Source organism: Oryzias latipes, chromosome 21 (assembly GCF_053564925.1).
Source record: "Oryzias latipes strain Hd-rR chromosome 21, Olatipes_Hd-rR_3.1".
NCBI lineage: Eukaryota > Metazoa > Chordata > Actinopteri > Beloniformes > Adrianichthyidae > Oryzias > Oryzias latipes.
In genome coordinates, this window is record NC_136257.1 from 26,014,752 (window position 1) to 26,027,911 (window position 13,160).

General features: G+C 38.6%; 1 protein-coding gene across 2 annotated transcripts in view; it reads right to left on the minus strand.

The window, feature by feature from the left end:
* The window catches only part of gpc6b (glypican 6b), a 117,941-nt gene that overhangs the window by 36,548 nt on the left and 68,233 nt on the right, over positions 1-13,160 (minus strand). Inside the window, exons 5-7 of one of the 2 annotated variants that reach the window (XM_023950522.2) lie at positions 2,378-2,508; positions 1,586-1,729; positions 1,006-1,035 (exon numbers count right to left, since the gene is read on the minus strand). In XM_023950522.2, the coding sequence (XP_023806290.1) occupies positions 1,006-1,035; positions 1,586-1,729; positions 2,378-2,508 (305 nt within the window). The remainder of the gene's footprint in view (positions 1-1,005; positions 1,036-1,585; positions 1,730-2,377; positions 2,509-13,160) is intronic. The other variant, XM_023950523.2, reaches the window with a different exon arrangement.

Consider the following 13,160-nt stretch of genomic DNA (forward strand, 5'->3'; position numbering starts at 1 on the left):
GCTTACAGCCCCTCACAACGTAACATTACAGATGCAACCAAAAATGGCAAGCAGATTTAGAGTTATCCAGCCGTGCAGTTTTGAGCTAGCTCAGACGAGGAAAACATTAATCTATTCGTCTGCTGGTGGATGCATAAGAATGGAGCGGAGCAGGGAGCTTGTGGCTTGCCGTAGTAGCCTCTAGGTTACACCCACAAGCTTTTACCAATGATACTCTTTCGATTCACAACGATTTAAATAAAGTAATATTTAGTAATGTAATTTTAAGCTTAAATTTCTTTGTCCTCCATCAACAACAGAATGCTACAAGAACTTGTTAAAAACAATAAAAATATGATTTTTATTTTAGAGTTGGTCTTTAAGTGTAGCGAGTGAGCCAATAATATCTTAATTCAACAGGGGGCCATTTTTTCAGTGGTCAGTCTTTACAAAGTTTGTCTTTTGCATCACACCATTTAGGTAGCATGCGCTCACATACACAGTACATACACATACACTTTTTAAATTCCGAACAATCCCACAGTGGTAATACGAGTTAAAAATGAGTGCCCACCCCTGCACTAGAGCCAGGGAGGGTGAAGTGTCTTGCCCAAGGACACTACGACAGTTGGCTGGGGGGGAGCGGGGATCGAGCTGCTGACCCTTCGATCATTGGCTGACCTGCTGAGCCACTCTTTATTATAAGTAGTCCTTATATTTCTGCAGAGAAACAGTCCTATCTGAATATTTAGTCAAAAAATAAAAATCTATAAGAGCTCCGAAACCTGGAAAAAATACAAAACAATGCATTAGGTTTTTCCTTAGGTACTTTTCTAAATGGTTCCTTTAGGAGGAAAAAAGCTTCTACACCAAGAGTTTTAAATTGGAACTGGTTTTATATTCGTTCAGAAGTTAGTGGGAGTTTAAACCGGCTAATAATCATGTGATCAACAACACCTGACCTGTAAATGATTTAAAATCCTAACTCTGCGGGACAAAACGCAATTAGAAAACTCTGGATCTTACACTGTGTTGCATCGTTCTCCACACAATCCTCTGGTTTGCAGCATAAGGGAAGCAAAAAAACAACCGTTCAATTCAAAATCTAAAATAAGTCAATATCAACAAAAACACATTAAAATGACTCAAAGCATGAATTTAACTGTCAGTAAAAGTGTTTTCTTATGATTTTTAAACTTTGACAAAATTTGGTGAAAGATTGTTGCAAGAAGCATATCAGATTTAACATGTAGATCTACATAAGATCATACAAAAAAAAAAGTAATCTGCTCTTCAGAACAACCTAACAAATCCTATTTCTCTTTTCATGCTTTCATTTTCTGTTTGCCAAATACACAGGGATGAGAAGGGCACTGATCACACCTTCTGTTGTTCTCCGGGGCTAAAGCTGGTGATTCATTAACAAACACAAATCAATAAAGGGGTTTGAACGAAGGACAAGTACAAAGAATTAATTTCCGGCTCTAGAGGCTCAGGATGGCAGATCACCAGTTTTAATCAACAGTGTCAAGAAGCAAAGACAAATGATGTTTACTCTTAGGCTGTGTCTCATCTGAAAGCAGCGCTGTTGCCTTTGTGTCCTTACCAGTCTGTCTAGGCTGGTGCCAGCTGCAGTGGTCGGCCGCTCCTCAGGGCTGTAGGGTCTGAAGCGAGAGCTGTACACATTCGAAACCCCACGGGCAGACCTTGTGCTTCCTGCGGGTTTGGGCTGGCCGCAGCCTTGAAAGACCTGCAATTACAAAAACATGGGCACCCGGCTCTCAGCAGCGGGGATGATTTTGGATGCAGAGAATGGGGGAAAACATGCAATTTATTTAAGGTCTTGTAAAGTATGCACCCCACACTGCCGGTGTGACGGTGCTCTGTCATGTTGAGGTAACCACACTGAAAGGTGAGTCAGCGCAGACTTCTGACCAAAACTATTTTAGGTGGTAAAGTTTAGGTTTTACTGGCTTTCGGGGGGAAAAAAATCCACATATAGTTGAACCATAAACAAAACTGCATCTGTTGCATGGGAAAGCTAAAAACAACATTTAGCTTCGAATGGAAACTGGCATCCAAATAAGTTAAGGCAGAAAAATATTCCTCACAACCACAATTTTTTTTTTTCCTGACTACAATTTTGTGGGTAGCAAAAAAATGCAGTAAAACTCAGGAAATACATTAACTACTGTTGGCTGAACTAAGATTAGCTGACCAAATTGAAACATGTAATTCAAGTACAAGACTTCAACTTAGGCATAATTAGAATGTGTTGCATTGCACACCTTAGAAACAGTCCAACATTTTCTTCCTCTTTGTGCAAAAGGTCAGATTTATCAGCTAATCTACAGTTTCACTATTGTTTTTTTTTTTTTTTCTTTAGGAAAATCCTTACCCTGAAGGAAACTTCCGCACTGTTATCTTGCAGGATCATGATGGCCTCTGAAATCTTGACATCAATTGGGCCCATGACAGATTCTATGTTGAAAGGCCCTTCCAGCCTCTGTGCCACCAGCAGCATGGCATCTGTCACAAAGAAAGAAAAGATATGGCTTTAATGAAAGAGGAGGACATTCAGAGATGGAAAAACAGACTTTAAATTTGAAGTTATATGATTCTACTTTACAAAAAAATTCCACATACTAAGTTTTAGAAAAGTAGCTCCGTTGATCCAATTAACACAGAAACATGATTCGGAAATCACACACTGGGTGCTGTTACAACTTTTCTATGTAGTGAATAGCTTCAGAGACAAATAAATATATTTTAAAAAAGGTATTTTCCCTGCCAAGGGGTTTCCCTTTGACTTCCAGGCTGAAGTGAATAAATAAATATTAAAGAAAATGAAACCAGGATCAGATAAAAGGCAACATCTAGGATGTTCAGTTTCTTTTCAAAAATTTAAAAATTCTAAACTATATAAAAACATTTTTGGAGCTTGAATTATTATTATTATTATTTTACCTCTGAGGCTAAATTCATTGAAAAAAACTAAGTTAGATTATACATTTTTTGTAATAAAAAACACAAGGTTAAAATGAATTAAATATGTTTAGAAAAACAAATTTCACAAATGATAAAGGAAACCGAGAAAGAAGTAAAAAAAAAACACCTTAGGACGACAGAAAAAAATTAATTTTTAATGGTTCTGAGATCTTATTTTTGGCTGCTTTGCGCTCCAGTTTTACATGCAGAGTTGTTGCTATCTGATTATAATCCAGTATTGTCATTGAACACCGTCAAAGTCCTCAGGCGGACTTGTGAAGTGTGGCTGCATCTTACTGCAGATTCAATTTCTATGCAGATTAACTAAATCAAGTCAAGAAAGAGCAAATAGTCATTGATTTAATAAAAATAAATAAATAAATAAAATTGAAAGCCCAGCTCATCGGCTGCCAGAAGGTCAGTGCTTTATCAAATTGTGTGGACACAAGCCAGAGGGGCTTGTTGAACATGAAACACTTGCCATTAGTGTCTCCTCTTGTTTCAATCACTTTTAATTACAGTTGCAAAAAAGCTCCAGAAATAAAATGTGCGTTTAAAATATTGAGCGTCCACATAATTAAACGGTGCAGACTTCACAGTAGCTCAGTAATGCAGGTTAAGCTTTTAAATTGACATTAGAATGAAACGGTGATGAAGTGTTCTCAGACATATTGGCTTTTGAGTGCTCCCATGTCTATAATGGTGAGTCTGACTTTGAAAAACGTGCCTCTGGAAGCTGGGAATCAACAAACCACTAACCGACTCATGTGTGGACGTTTGTCAGGATGGGTGTCTGTGTCCACAGACCTCCCAGGACAAGACCTCACCAGCAGGCCGTCATAATAACTCCACAATTATCTCCTAAATGCATGAGCTAATGCTGCCATTTAGGTACAGGAAAGAGTTCCTATGACAGCCCTGATTCTACTTTTTTTTTTGTATTATTATTTCTTCTAAAAAATGAAAATTTCAGCCAACCCACCTTCATATTCATAACTCTAGAGAATCCAAAACTTTAATATCAATTTCACATAAAAATGTTGAGGATAAATAACTGTACAGTAAACAAAAATCCCTTTGGTTCTCAAACAGAAGACCTGTCGGAATTCTCAGTCTTCTGGGATCACTGATGACAGCGGAAGATCCCTGAAATAGCATTGGCTCAGGTCTGGCTCCATTTCCTAAACAATTATGTTCAAGTCTGAGCCTTTGAAGAGCTCCTTTGTTTGTTTACAGCGTGACTTGCAAATGGCCTGTGATGTTTGCAGATGTTAATATGAAGATTACATCAGCCGCACATGTTATTCCAGAGAAGCTTTTTGGTTGCTGCCCTCTGCAACCATCCAGTCTGTTGAGTGCAGACGGCAGTTGAATTCATTTTTTTGGTTTGCTAATGAGCAGAGATGCTTTTAAGAGGTTCATTCTGTGTTTTAACGTCTCCCGTCAGCGTTTGCGTACTTCTCTGTCAAAATGAACAACTTTTTGTTTGTCATACGGTGATTCTGATGCAACTATTCAAACTAAAGATACATTGACACATTTGTGAAGTTGAGATGAAAAGTTTGCTCCTTCCATCCATCCATCCATCCATCCATCCATCCATCCATCCATCCATCCATCCATCCATCCATCCATCCATCCATCCATCCATCCATCCTCAGAACATACTTCATCCCTGTCAGGGTCATGGGGTTGCTGGAGCCAATCCAGTTACTGTTGGGCAAAGGCAGGGTATACTCTGAACAGGTCATCAGTCATAAGAGACACAAATTATGCTATGAAAGCATGTATTTGGACTGTGGAAGATGGAGGCCACATATGTACCAGGAGAACACGCAAACTCCACATAAAGAGGTCTGGCTCAGGGTTTAAACAACGATCTTCTGCGTGCGAGGTGAGACTACTAAACCATACACCAAAGTCCCCATGACATGCAGCCAGTGCATGATCAAAGTTTATAAACCTAAAGATTTTTGCCCTTAAAAAAAAGAAAAGAAAAGATTATTTCAATTTTGTTGGTGAGCCACCGCCAAAATTGGACAGATATACTGCTCAAGGCTCTCTCTTTACTGAGTAAATTCAGGCTGTGTCAGCCGGCAGCAATCTCTAGCAGACAAGGACGAATAGAAAAAGTGAAAAAAACTCCTCAATGGCTTATTTGATTGTGAAGAATTCCACACGATGAAAAACAGTTGAAGTGTAACTGAAATTTTGTAAAGCTGTTCTGTGGGTCAATCAACTCAGATATATGAATTACACTTAAAAAAAGGAATTTAAAAATTAAGGCAAATAATAAGCCTTAGTAAGAAATTGTAGCTTTAAGAAGGATTGAATCCTTATAGGGGCAAAGAAAATTAAAATGTATTCAGACCAAGGCTGTCAACGATTAGTCGATGATATAAAAATTTCGTTCACAATAATTTGGTATTGTCAGCGCATTGTATTTATTATTATTATTTTTTGTCATTCTAAATTTTTTATAATACCCACCAGCCATAAAGTAATTGGGATCGCAAAGCACAACAGGAAGTTTTGGAGGCTGTATAGCCTTTTTTCAACCATAGAAGAAGACAGATACAAACTTATGTTTCATGATGCATTCACACCGGTCGCGTATGGTGCATTCAAGAACGTGCTCTATGTGGCTTTATGAACGCGCATCCAGCCAGTGGTGTACACACCGGATTAGCGCAACACATGCAGGTAGCAACAGGGAGAATATTCTTCCTCTTTGTTGTATTTACTGCTTATCAGTGCTCGTCTGCCGTCTACAATAGGAAGAGGCTCGGTGCGCAAAATCAAAACGGTGCAATCCCGCAAATCTTGCTCCAGACCTTTTGTTTTCACAGCTCTGTTCCTAATGTTTATCGTGATGTCTCCTTCCAGATCCTGTTTACAAGGGTTGGTACTTTCAAGTTTTGTAGCATATGCTACCAAAACGTCACTACCAAATCCCAGTCTGTGATTCGTCACAGTGCTGCGTTGCTGCAATTTAGCGTGAAAATGTTCAACCAGTTGAACTGTCAGCGTGTGATCAATGAATGCCCGATTTGTTTGTAAAGCTTGCAACTGGACTTAAAAAATTGCATAGCGACACGCGATCACGGGTGTTCCGGACACGGAAGCCCGAAATTCTGGTCTACGCCATTGACTGTAGACAGAGCAACCTTAACATGTTTTTAAACATCCCTCCAGTGTATTCTACACAGAGAGCGCAAAATACGGTCATCATAGCAGCAGGTTGACACGATAGTCAGGCCGCTCCAGATTTAATTCATTTTACTTGCGCAAATTTTACTCAAATAGGCTGTTGGTCTACTCAAAAAAAAATGAATGTCTTGCTCTGGCCTTTGGAGGGTCGGAGAGACGAGCAGCCGCATCTTGGATGCCCTCACAAATGTAACCTAGTCAAACCAAATTGACCAATATCCGGTCCCTGTCCTTATTGTTTTATGTCTTATGTAACATCCGGCTGCTGCTAATTTCTGTGGCTGGCTGTGCCTTACCATGTGTTTTGTCACCAAGACACCGCTTTACCAAAACATTTGCTGTTTCAGCCTCACTAGTTCCGGTGCTTTGGTCAGGTTTTTTTCCCCCTTCTGTTTAAGTTCTGAATTTAGTCACTATCTCAGATAAACCTTTATTGGAGGGCGAGCTACCAATCAAACCACATTCAATAGAAACTCAGAACTCCAGCAACACAATTATCTTCAACTAGGGTTGGGCGATGTCCCTTAAATTGACCGTTGACGATGTTTGCTGTCAACCATCGGGATGGACGATGACATCGTCTGGGGGGAGGGGGGGTTGGGGGGTATTTTTACATTTTTCGTTCTTATATAACTGCTATTCGTTTTTTTGCTTTTTTCATTTTATTTCCCAACTAATGACTAATCCGCGATGATCCAGTATAAACTGAGGGAAGTGACTTTAACAAAAAAAGTAACAAACAAAATAGAAAAGAAGTAGTCCGCTCCCGCACTTCACTAGTGAAGTGGACCGGCGGAGCGCGGACTTACAGCTTTGTGTTTGAGGGGAAGGGGGGGGGGGGGGGGGGGGCTTTGTTACATGAGCGCTATGTGTGGGAGATTTAAGACTGCGATCCGTCCTGCAGCTCTAGGGGTACAAGCAACCGAACTCAGAACCGGGTCTAAAAGTGTGTCTGAGCACAGCTCGGATCGTCAGCACACACAGCGGTTTGAGCTTCAAAGCAGAAATGTCGCTCAGTCCTTAGAAAACATTCAAACAATCACGCGGATTTGTGTTTCCAGTCGTGTCCCGACTAAATAAAGGCTGATGTTATTCTTACATGTTTACGTGCAGCCAGCAAGCAGCACCACCCAAAGCTAATGTTGTTAGCCCGTGTTAGCATACTGCTAATCCTGGCTTCGTTCAGAAAAAGCACTGACCACACGGATTAAAATTCAAATGATGAGCGAACAGGTGCTTCATAATAACCGTAACATTATTAAAAGCATGTTTAGAAGATCATCTCGTATTTTACCGAGCTGACATGTCAATGTATATAGCCGCTCGGCGCTGTTTAACATTGTTTTGTATTGAATTGTTACATTCAATAAAGTTTGAAAAAAAAAGCCGCTCGGCGGAATTTATATCCTTCCGGTTTTCAAACCCTACTGCGCATGTGCGAATGATTTATTCCGACGGAAAGTGTGACCTTAGTGAACGTTTTTATATTCTGAAAACATTTTTCTGTGCCATGTACACGGTTGGATTCTAATCCGACCATTGATCCCATCAAGATATTTTGTACATGTAACCGCAGCTTATGGTGTCGACGCGCAACGTGGCGGGGGTGTGGCATCACGATGGTGGTCTCTCCATCGGGATGTCAGTCACCCATCACGATGGACGATGATATCGTCCATCGGCACAACCCTATCCTCAACTACACAAGAGCAAACAGTGAATTGGACTTTACACAACATCTGTTTACTTGCCTGTAATTTATCTATTCATTTTTAATACAGCCACTATATTTTCTTACCTGTGGTTGTCTCATGTCCAAAAACATGCTTCATAGGTCAATTGGCAACTCTAAATTGTCCCTAGGTGTGAGTGTGAATGGGTGTGTGATTGCTGCCGTGCGACAGACTGGCGAACTGTCCAGGGTGTACCGTGCCTTCGCCCACAAGTGGCCGGGATAGGCTCCGGCAGCCTCGTGACCCAGAAAGGGATAAAATGGCAGAAGATGAATAAATGAATGGTTGTCTGAGTGTTCATTTACACATTCTGTGCTCCTTGAGAAACAATTGTCTGACCTGTCAGGGCACTTAGCCCTACTTGGCGGTACACAAACTACGCTCTGTCTAATTTGCTAAGTTCTAGCACTCAAGCTGCACACCAGTAGCACACCCTTTACACATGAACAGCCCCAATCGGCTTCTTGCACAGTGTGCAGGACTTGGGAGGGTTGAAAAAGGAGGAAATAATGGTACCACATGCCTTTGTCTCACTTCCTTAATTATCCTTGCATGTTGTATAAGAGTTTGCAACAACTAGACGACCGCCGCATGCCTGTAGGATAAAATGTGCATGAACAACTTTGCGCTACATTGAGGCAACCTGCATGCCCCGTACAGGTTTGCCCAGTTTTTGTCCAGACACAGCTCATATCCACCTGTAAGGGCATTTGTGCCAAAGGCTCAACTGACTGGGATTCTGTGGTCCCTAAAGCAATAGTTGTCACTTTTAGGTAAACAGACAAATGTCAGATTTTCTGATAAATAACTCAACATCTCCACAAAGCCAATCCCCACCAGGAAATTACAACGTCGGCTGTCCTTCAACCATATAAACCCATTGGAACAACATCTGCAGATGACATGGCTTTGGTGAGCAACAGCTCTTTTGCCCTTACCCCTGGGGAGGACGCCACTGTCATTGACTGACTTGCATGCGTTTGCAGTTATTGTTTCCTCTTTTTTTTCCAGTAAACTTCCAATTAATGGGCAGCATTCTGTGAACATCCAGCTTTATTAGCAATCCGTTTTGTGCTTTACCATCTTGAAGGGTGTTGATTATTTGACGATTCAACAGCCTCTAAAATGAGCATGTCTGCTTCAAACAGAAAATATGAAAGGGAGCCCAGTAAAATCATCTAGGAAAGTGGCATCATGAATCTCCAATGTTAAAACGTTTTCAATTTTTTTTTTAACTTTTTCCGAAATAGAATTTGAAATGTTGTTTTAATTGCGGTAGCAGTTGTAGACATTAAAAAAGAAATGCGTGACAAATGTAACAGAATTCACTGACATGTTTTAAATCAAACTGACATGAAATGTTATACAAATGTTGATTTTTCAACTGAATTACTGAAATAACTCAACTTTTTTGTATTTTCCTTTTCTATTGCACAAAAATAACACTAAAAAATGCACACATTTTACCTTGAAGGTTTAAAAGGAGAACTGTTTGCCACAATTAATTATTTTACATGATTTCAAAGGAGGCATTGTGTCTTGTGAAATGAATATACGTGTCCAACAAAGGCAATTTTAAACAATGTAACCTAGTGAGAATAGTTTGAGGATTTATTTTTTATTTTTTTATTAATATTCATGCAAGTCTATGGTTCAGTACACAAAGTCCGTCAAGACACGCTTGCATGAGCTCAGAATGGAAGTAACTTGACTGGCTCATATAGAGCCTTGACTTTCGCCCCTATTGAATACCTTTGGGATGAAAGGGAACGAAGATTGAGCGGCAGGCCTTCTTGCCCAGCATCCCTGGCTGATTTCACAAATGTTCCACTGAATAAACAGGCGTACATTCCCGCAGAGACACTCCAGGCACCATCAGGCACTCTAAACAAGTGAAAACTCAGAAGGCTAAACCACAAACTTTAGTGGACCAAAACAATATCCAGTTGTATCAAAAGTTACCTCCTCTGCTAAGGTTTTTTGTTTCCATCATTTGTGTGAGTTAAAGAATCGGGGGGACACTGCTGCAGTCAGGAATGTCCCCTGTCCCAAGCAAACATCAGTGGATAAAAAAAAAAAATTAAAACAATTGTTGTAAAGTTTAGGCGTTTTGTGAACCAGCTGAATGGTTTAGAGTGTAAATCATCTGTTTTACTGCTGCATACTATTCCCACATCTGTGTTATTTTAGGACTTTATCACTCAGTCAATTGGCATCAACTTGATTTTTTCAACAAAAAGTCTAAAGGATAACCTCTAAAGTTGAGCAATACTTAGTTTGAAATGGAAAAAGCTTTCCAAAACAACATGGTTTGTTGCTTTTAGCTTTAGTCTAAGGCGGGGATTTTCACAGGTTTAGGCAGAGTTCTTTTTAAACCAAACAAAGACGTTGAAAGACGTTTCGGCATGCATCAAGTTTGTGCAGATAAAGAGGAAGCCTGGTTCATGCAAAAAGCTGACAGTTGTCTGGGTATAGTAGCTACTGAATAAATATGCTTTCTTAAAAGTATCGTCTCCAGCTCTTCTTCATATCCTCAACAAGCTACTCTTAACCAAAATAGAAGCTGAGCAATCATTCCACAGGGTACTGATTAAAAACAAGTGTCTTTAATCAGAGGGGTCCTTGGCTTTGCTGCAATAAGAATCATAGAATCAATATCACACCGCTGAATAATCACCAGATTACAGTACAACAATCACATCTCATAGAAAATATGTCAAGTTTAAGTAATTCACTACTTTGTTGGTATTACCATCTTTGATTGTCAAAACACCTCTAGATTTAAAGAAACAAAATTATTTCTGGTAATAATAATAATGTAAAAAAAGAACTGTTCCCAAAGAAAAAATGGACATGTTATTTTAGCATGCTAATATTCCCTAAAAAAAAAAAAAAAAGTGTTCTTTCCATCTTTTTTTAGAGCTCCTGTCAATTGGATTATCGTTCCCTTGTGCAGATTAAATGCCAATTCCATATCTGTTGCCTCTGACATTTTCTGCTCATTATAAGCTGAAAGATTTTCAATTAGCTCGAGTCTGAGAAAAGGAAAAAACATCGACTCTGCCACTAGTATCAATCTGTCAGGGCAGCTTTTTAATTTTGTGGAAAAACAGACCAATCAGTGTTACATACAATGGTTGAGATTCTGCAGGAATGCATTGTGTTAAATTCAAACTGAAGGCCTTAAACACTAAGAGTTTTTTCTATTAACATTTTCAGCAAACATTGTAAAAAAAAAAGTTTTGAAGTCTTGGCGGTGAAGTTGATACCATAACTGCCTGATTAATTTTTAGTTTCCATACCACCGGTGTTTATATAAAAATAAATAAATAAATAAAACACTCAGCTACTATGGGTATAAACTAAAAAGTGACATCTTTAGAAGCCAAAAGCTGTTTCTTAGACTACAATTCCCCTAACAACAAAACCTACTCATAGATAACACAAAAAGATGAGGATGCAAAAACATGCCAGTTTAAATCAAAGAATAGCCTTCTTTTACTGAATTTACAACACAAGTGTCATCCAGATAGTGATTTTTTAGAGCATAGCCAGAGGCTACTGGATGTGCACACACTGCTGCTTTCCATGGAAACAATTACAACTAGCTCTGAAAATATTAATGTCCTGTGCTTTTGTGCAACAAAAGAACAAAATATATTTTGTTAAAGGCTGAAAACATTCAAATAAAAGCCAGGTTGTATTTTTCTATGCTTTTGTCTGTATTATGTGAAGTCATGTAAATGTTTTCCAGGGCAGGTGGGTAATATATATTTATATAAAAAAAGTAATTAAATGACCTACAAGCAGGTTAACCTCATGCAAACAAACTAAAAATATATATTGAACAAACAGGGGTGTGGGGGGGGGGGTGTAAACAATAAAATCCCATGACCAAACAAGACTTTGAACAGCAGAAATGATTTGACATGAAAGCAAGTTGTACATGTAAACTTTGGTGTAATCAAACACCAATCAACGCCATCAGCCGTGGTGATTGCAAACTGAAACCAGGTGTTCACAAAATGACAAGAGAAAGCTGGAAACAAGCAGCAACAATGCAAAAAAATGAGAAAAGCTGATTCCTAAACAACAAATATGCAATGTTATGACCAGAAAACAGAAAGAAAGTGATCAGTAGTCTCTAAGCAGAGATGCAATTTAACTTATCTGTCAGATGCTGTTTTTCCTCCAAAAGCAAGAGATTAATTAGATAAGCAAACCAATTCTGACCTTTAATTTGAAAGCAAAGTGTATGGTGGCCCCCAGAAGTACAATGTCAAACTTAAATAAGCTGAATTTGCAGTTTTCTCCTGCTTAAATTTGAACTTATGTTGTTGAACCAACAGGGCATTCATTCCAGACAGTGATATCGTTAATCTCTATTTGAATCTTAATATTTTCAACTGCTACCTAATCATGCGTAACATTAATTAAGATTTTTTTTCTTTAATAAATAAAGTCTAAACAGAGCTTTAAAATGTCACAGTGAGCTCCTCCCATTTCACTTTTATTTTAGACTGAATAAATCACATAGTGGATTAAATTAACTCAGTTCTGGCAGAGACTAATCCAAATATCCCTTTTGCTTCTACTCCATAATTTTCTTAGAGATGCAATGATGAAAAAGATTATCTTGAAAAACTATTTTAAAAGCATAATACTTAATTTTGAGTACATTTGCTTCTGAAAATAATTTATGGTTGATTGCTAAGCACAATCTCTGCTTTTACAAGCATTGTGGAATTTATTGAGATTTAGAAAAAGGATGAAATTCTTAATTGCATAAATCATCTTAGGGTTGGGCATCAGATCAACGGCTGTCAATGTTTTCAGCCTCTGCAGGATATAACATAAGAGTAAAAGGAACATAAACTGAACAGGCTTTGACATTTGGGGTAACAAGATAATGCAGAAAAAAATAAAAATAAATTATTTTGAACCTTATTTTGACAGCAAAAGAAGACTTCTTTTTATAATGTAAAAAAAAAGAAACTTCTTACATATGTAAGTATTATTCAGTCCATGCATAAGTACTTTGTAGAACACCCTTTAGCTTGTTAAAATACTATAAAATATTTTCAGTAAGTGTAGAAAAGCTTCTTAAATGTCCCTGTTAGAATATTTTTCCCTTCCCAAAGAGCAAAGCCTCTGGCTTAGTGATGTTTGATGGCTTCTGTGCTCCAGATACTATTCAGACCTACAGTGTTGAGTCAGATGCCAGCTCGAAAGAAGAAAACGAAGACGTAC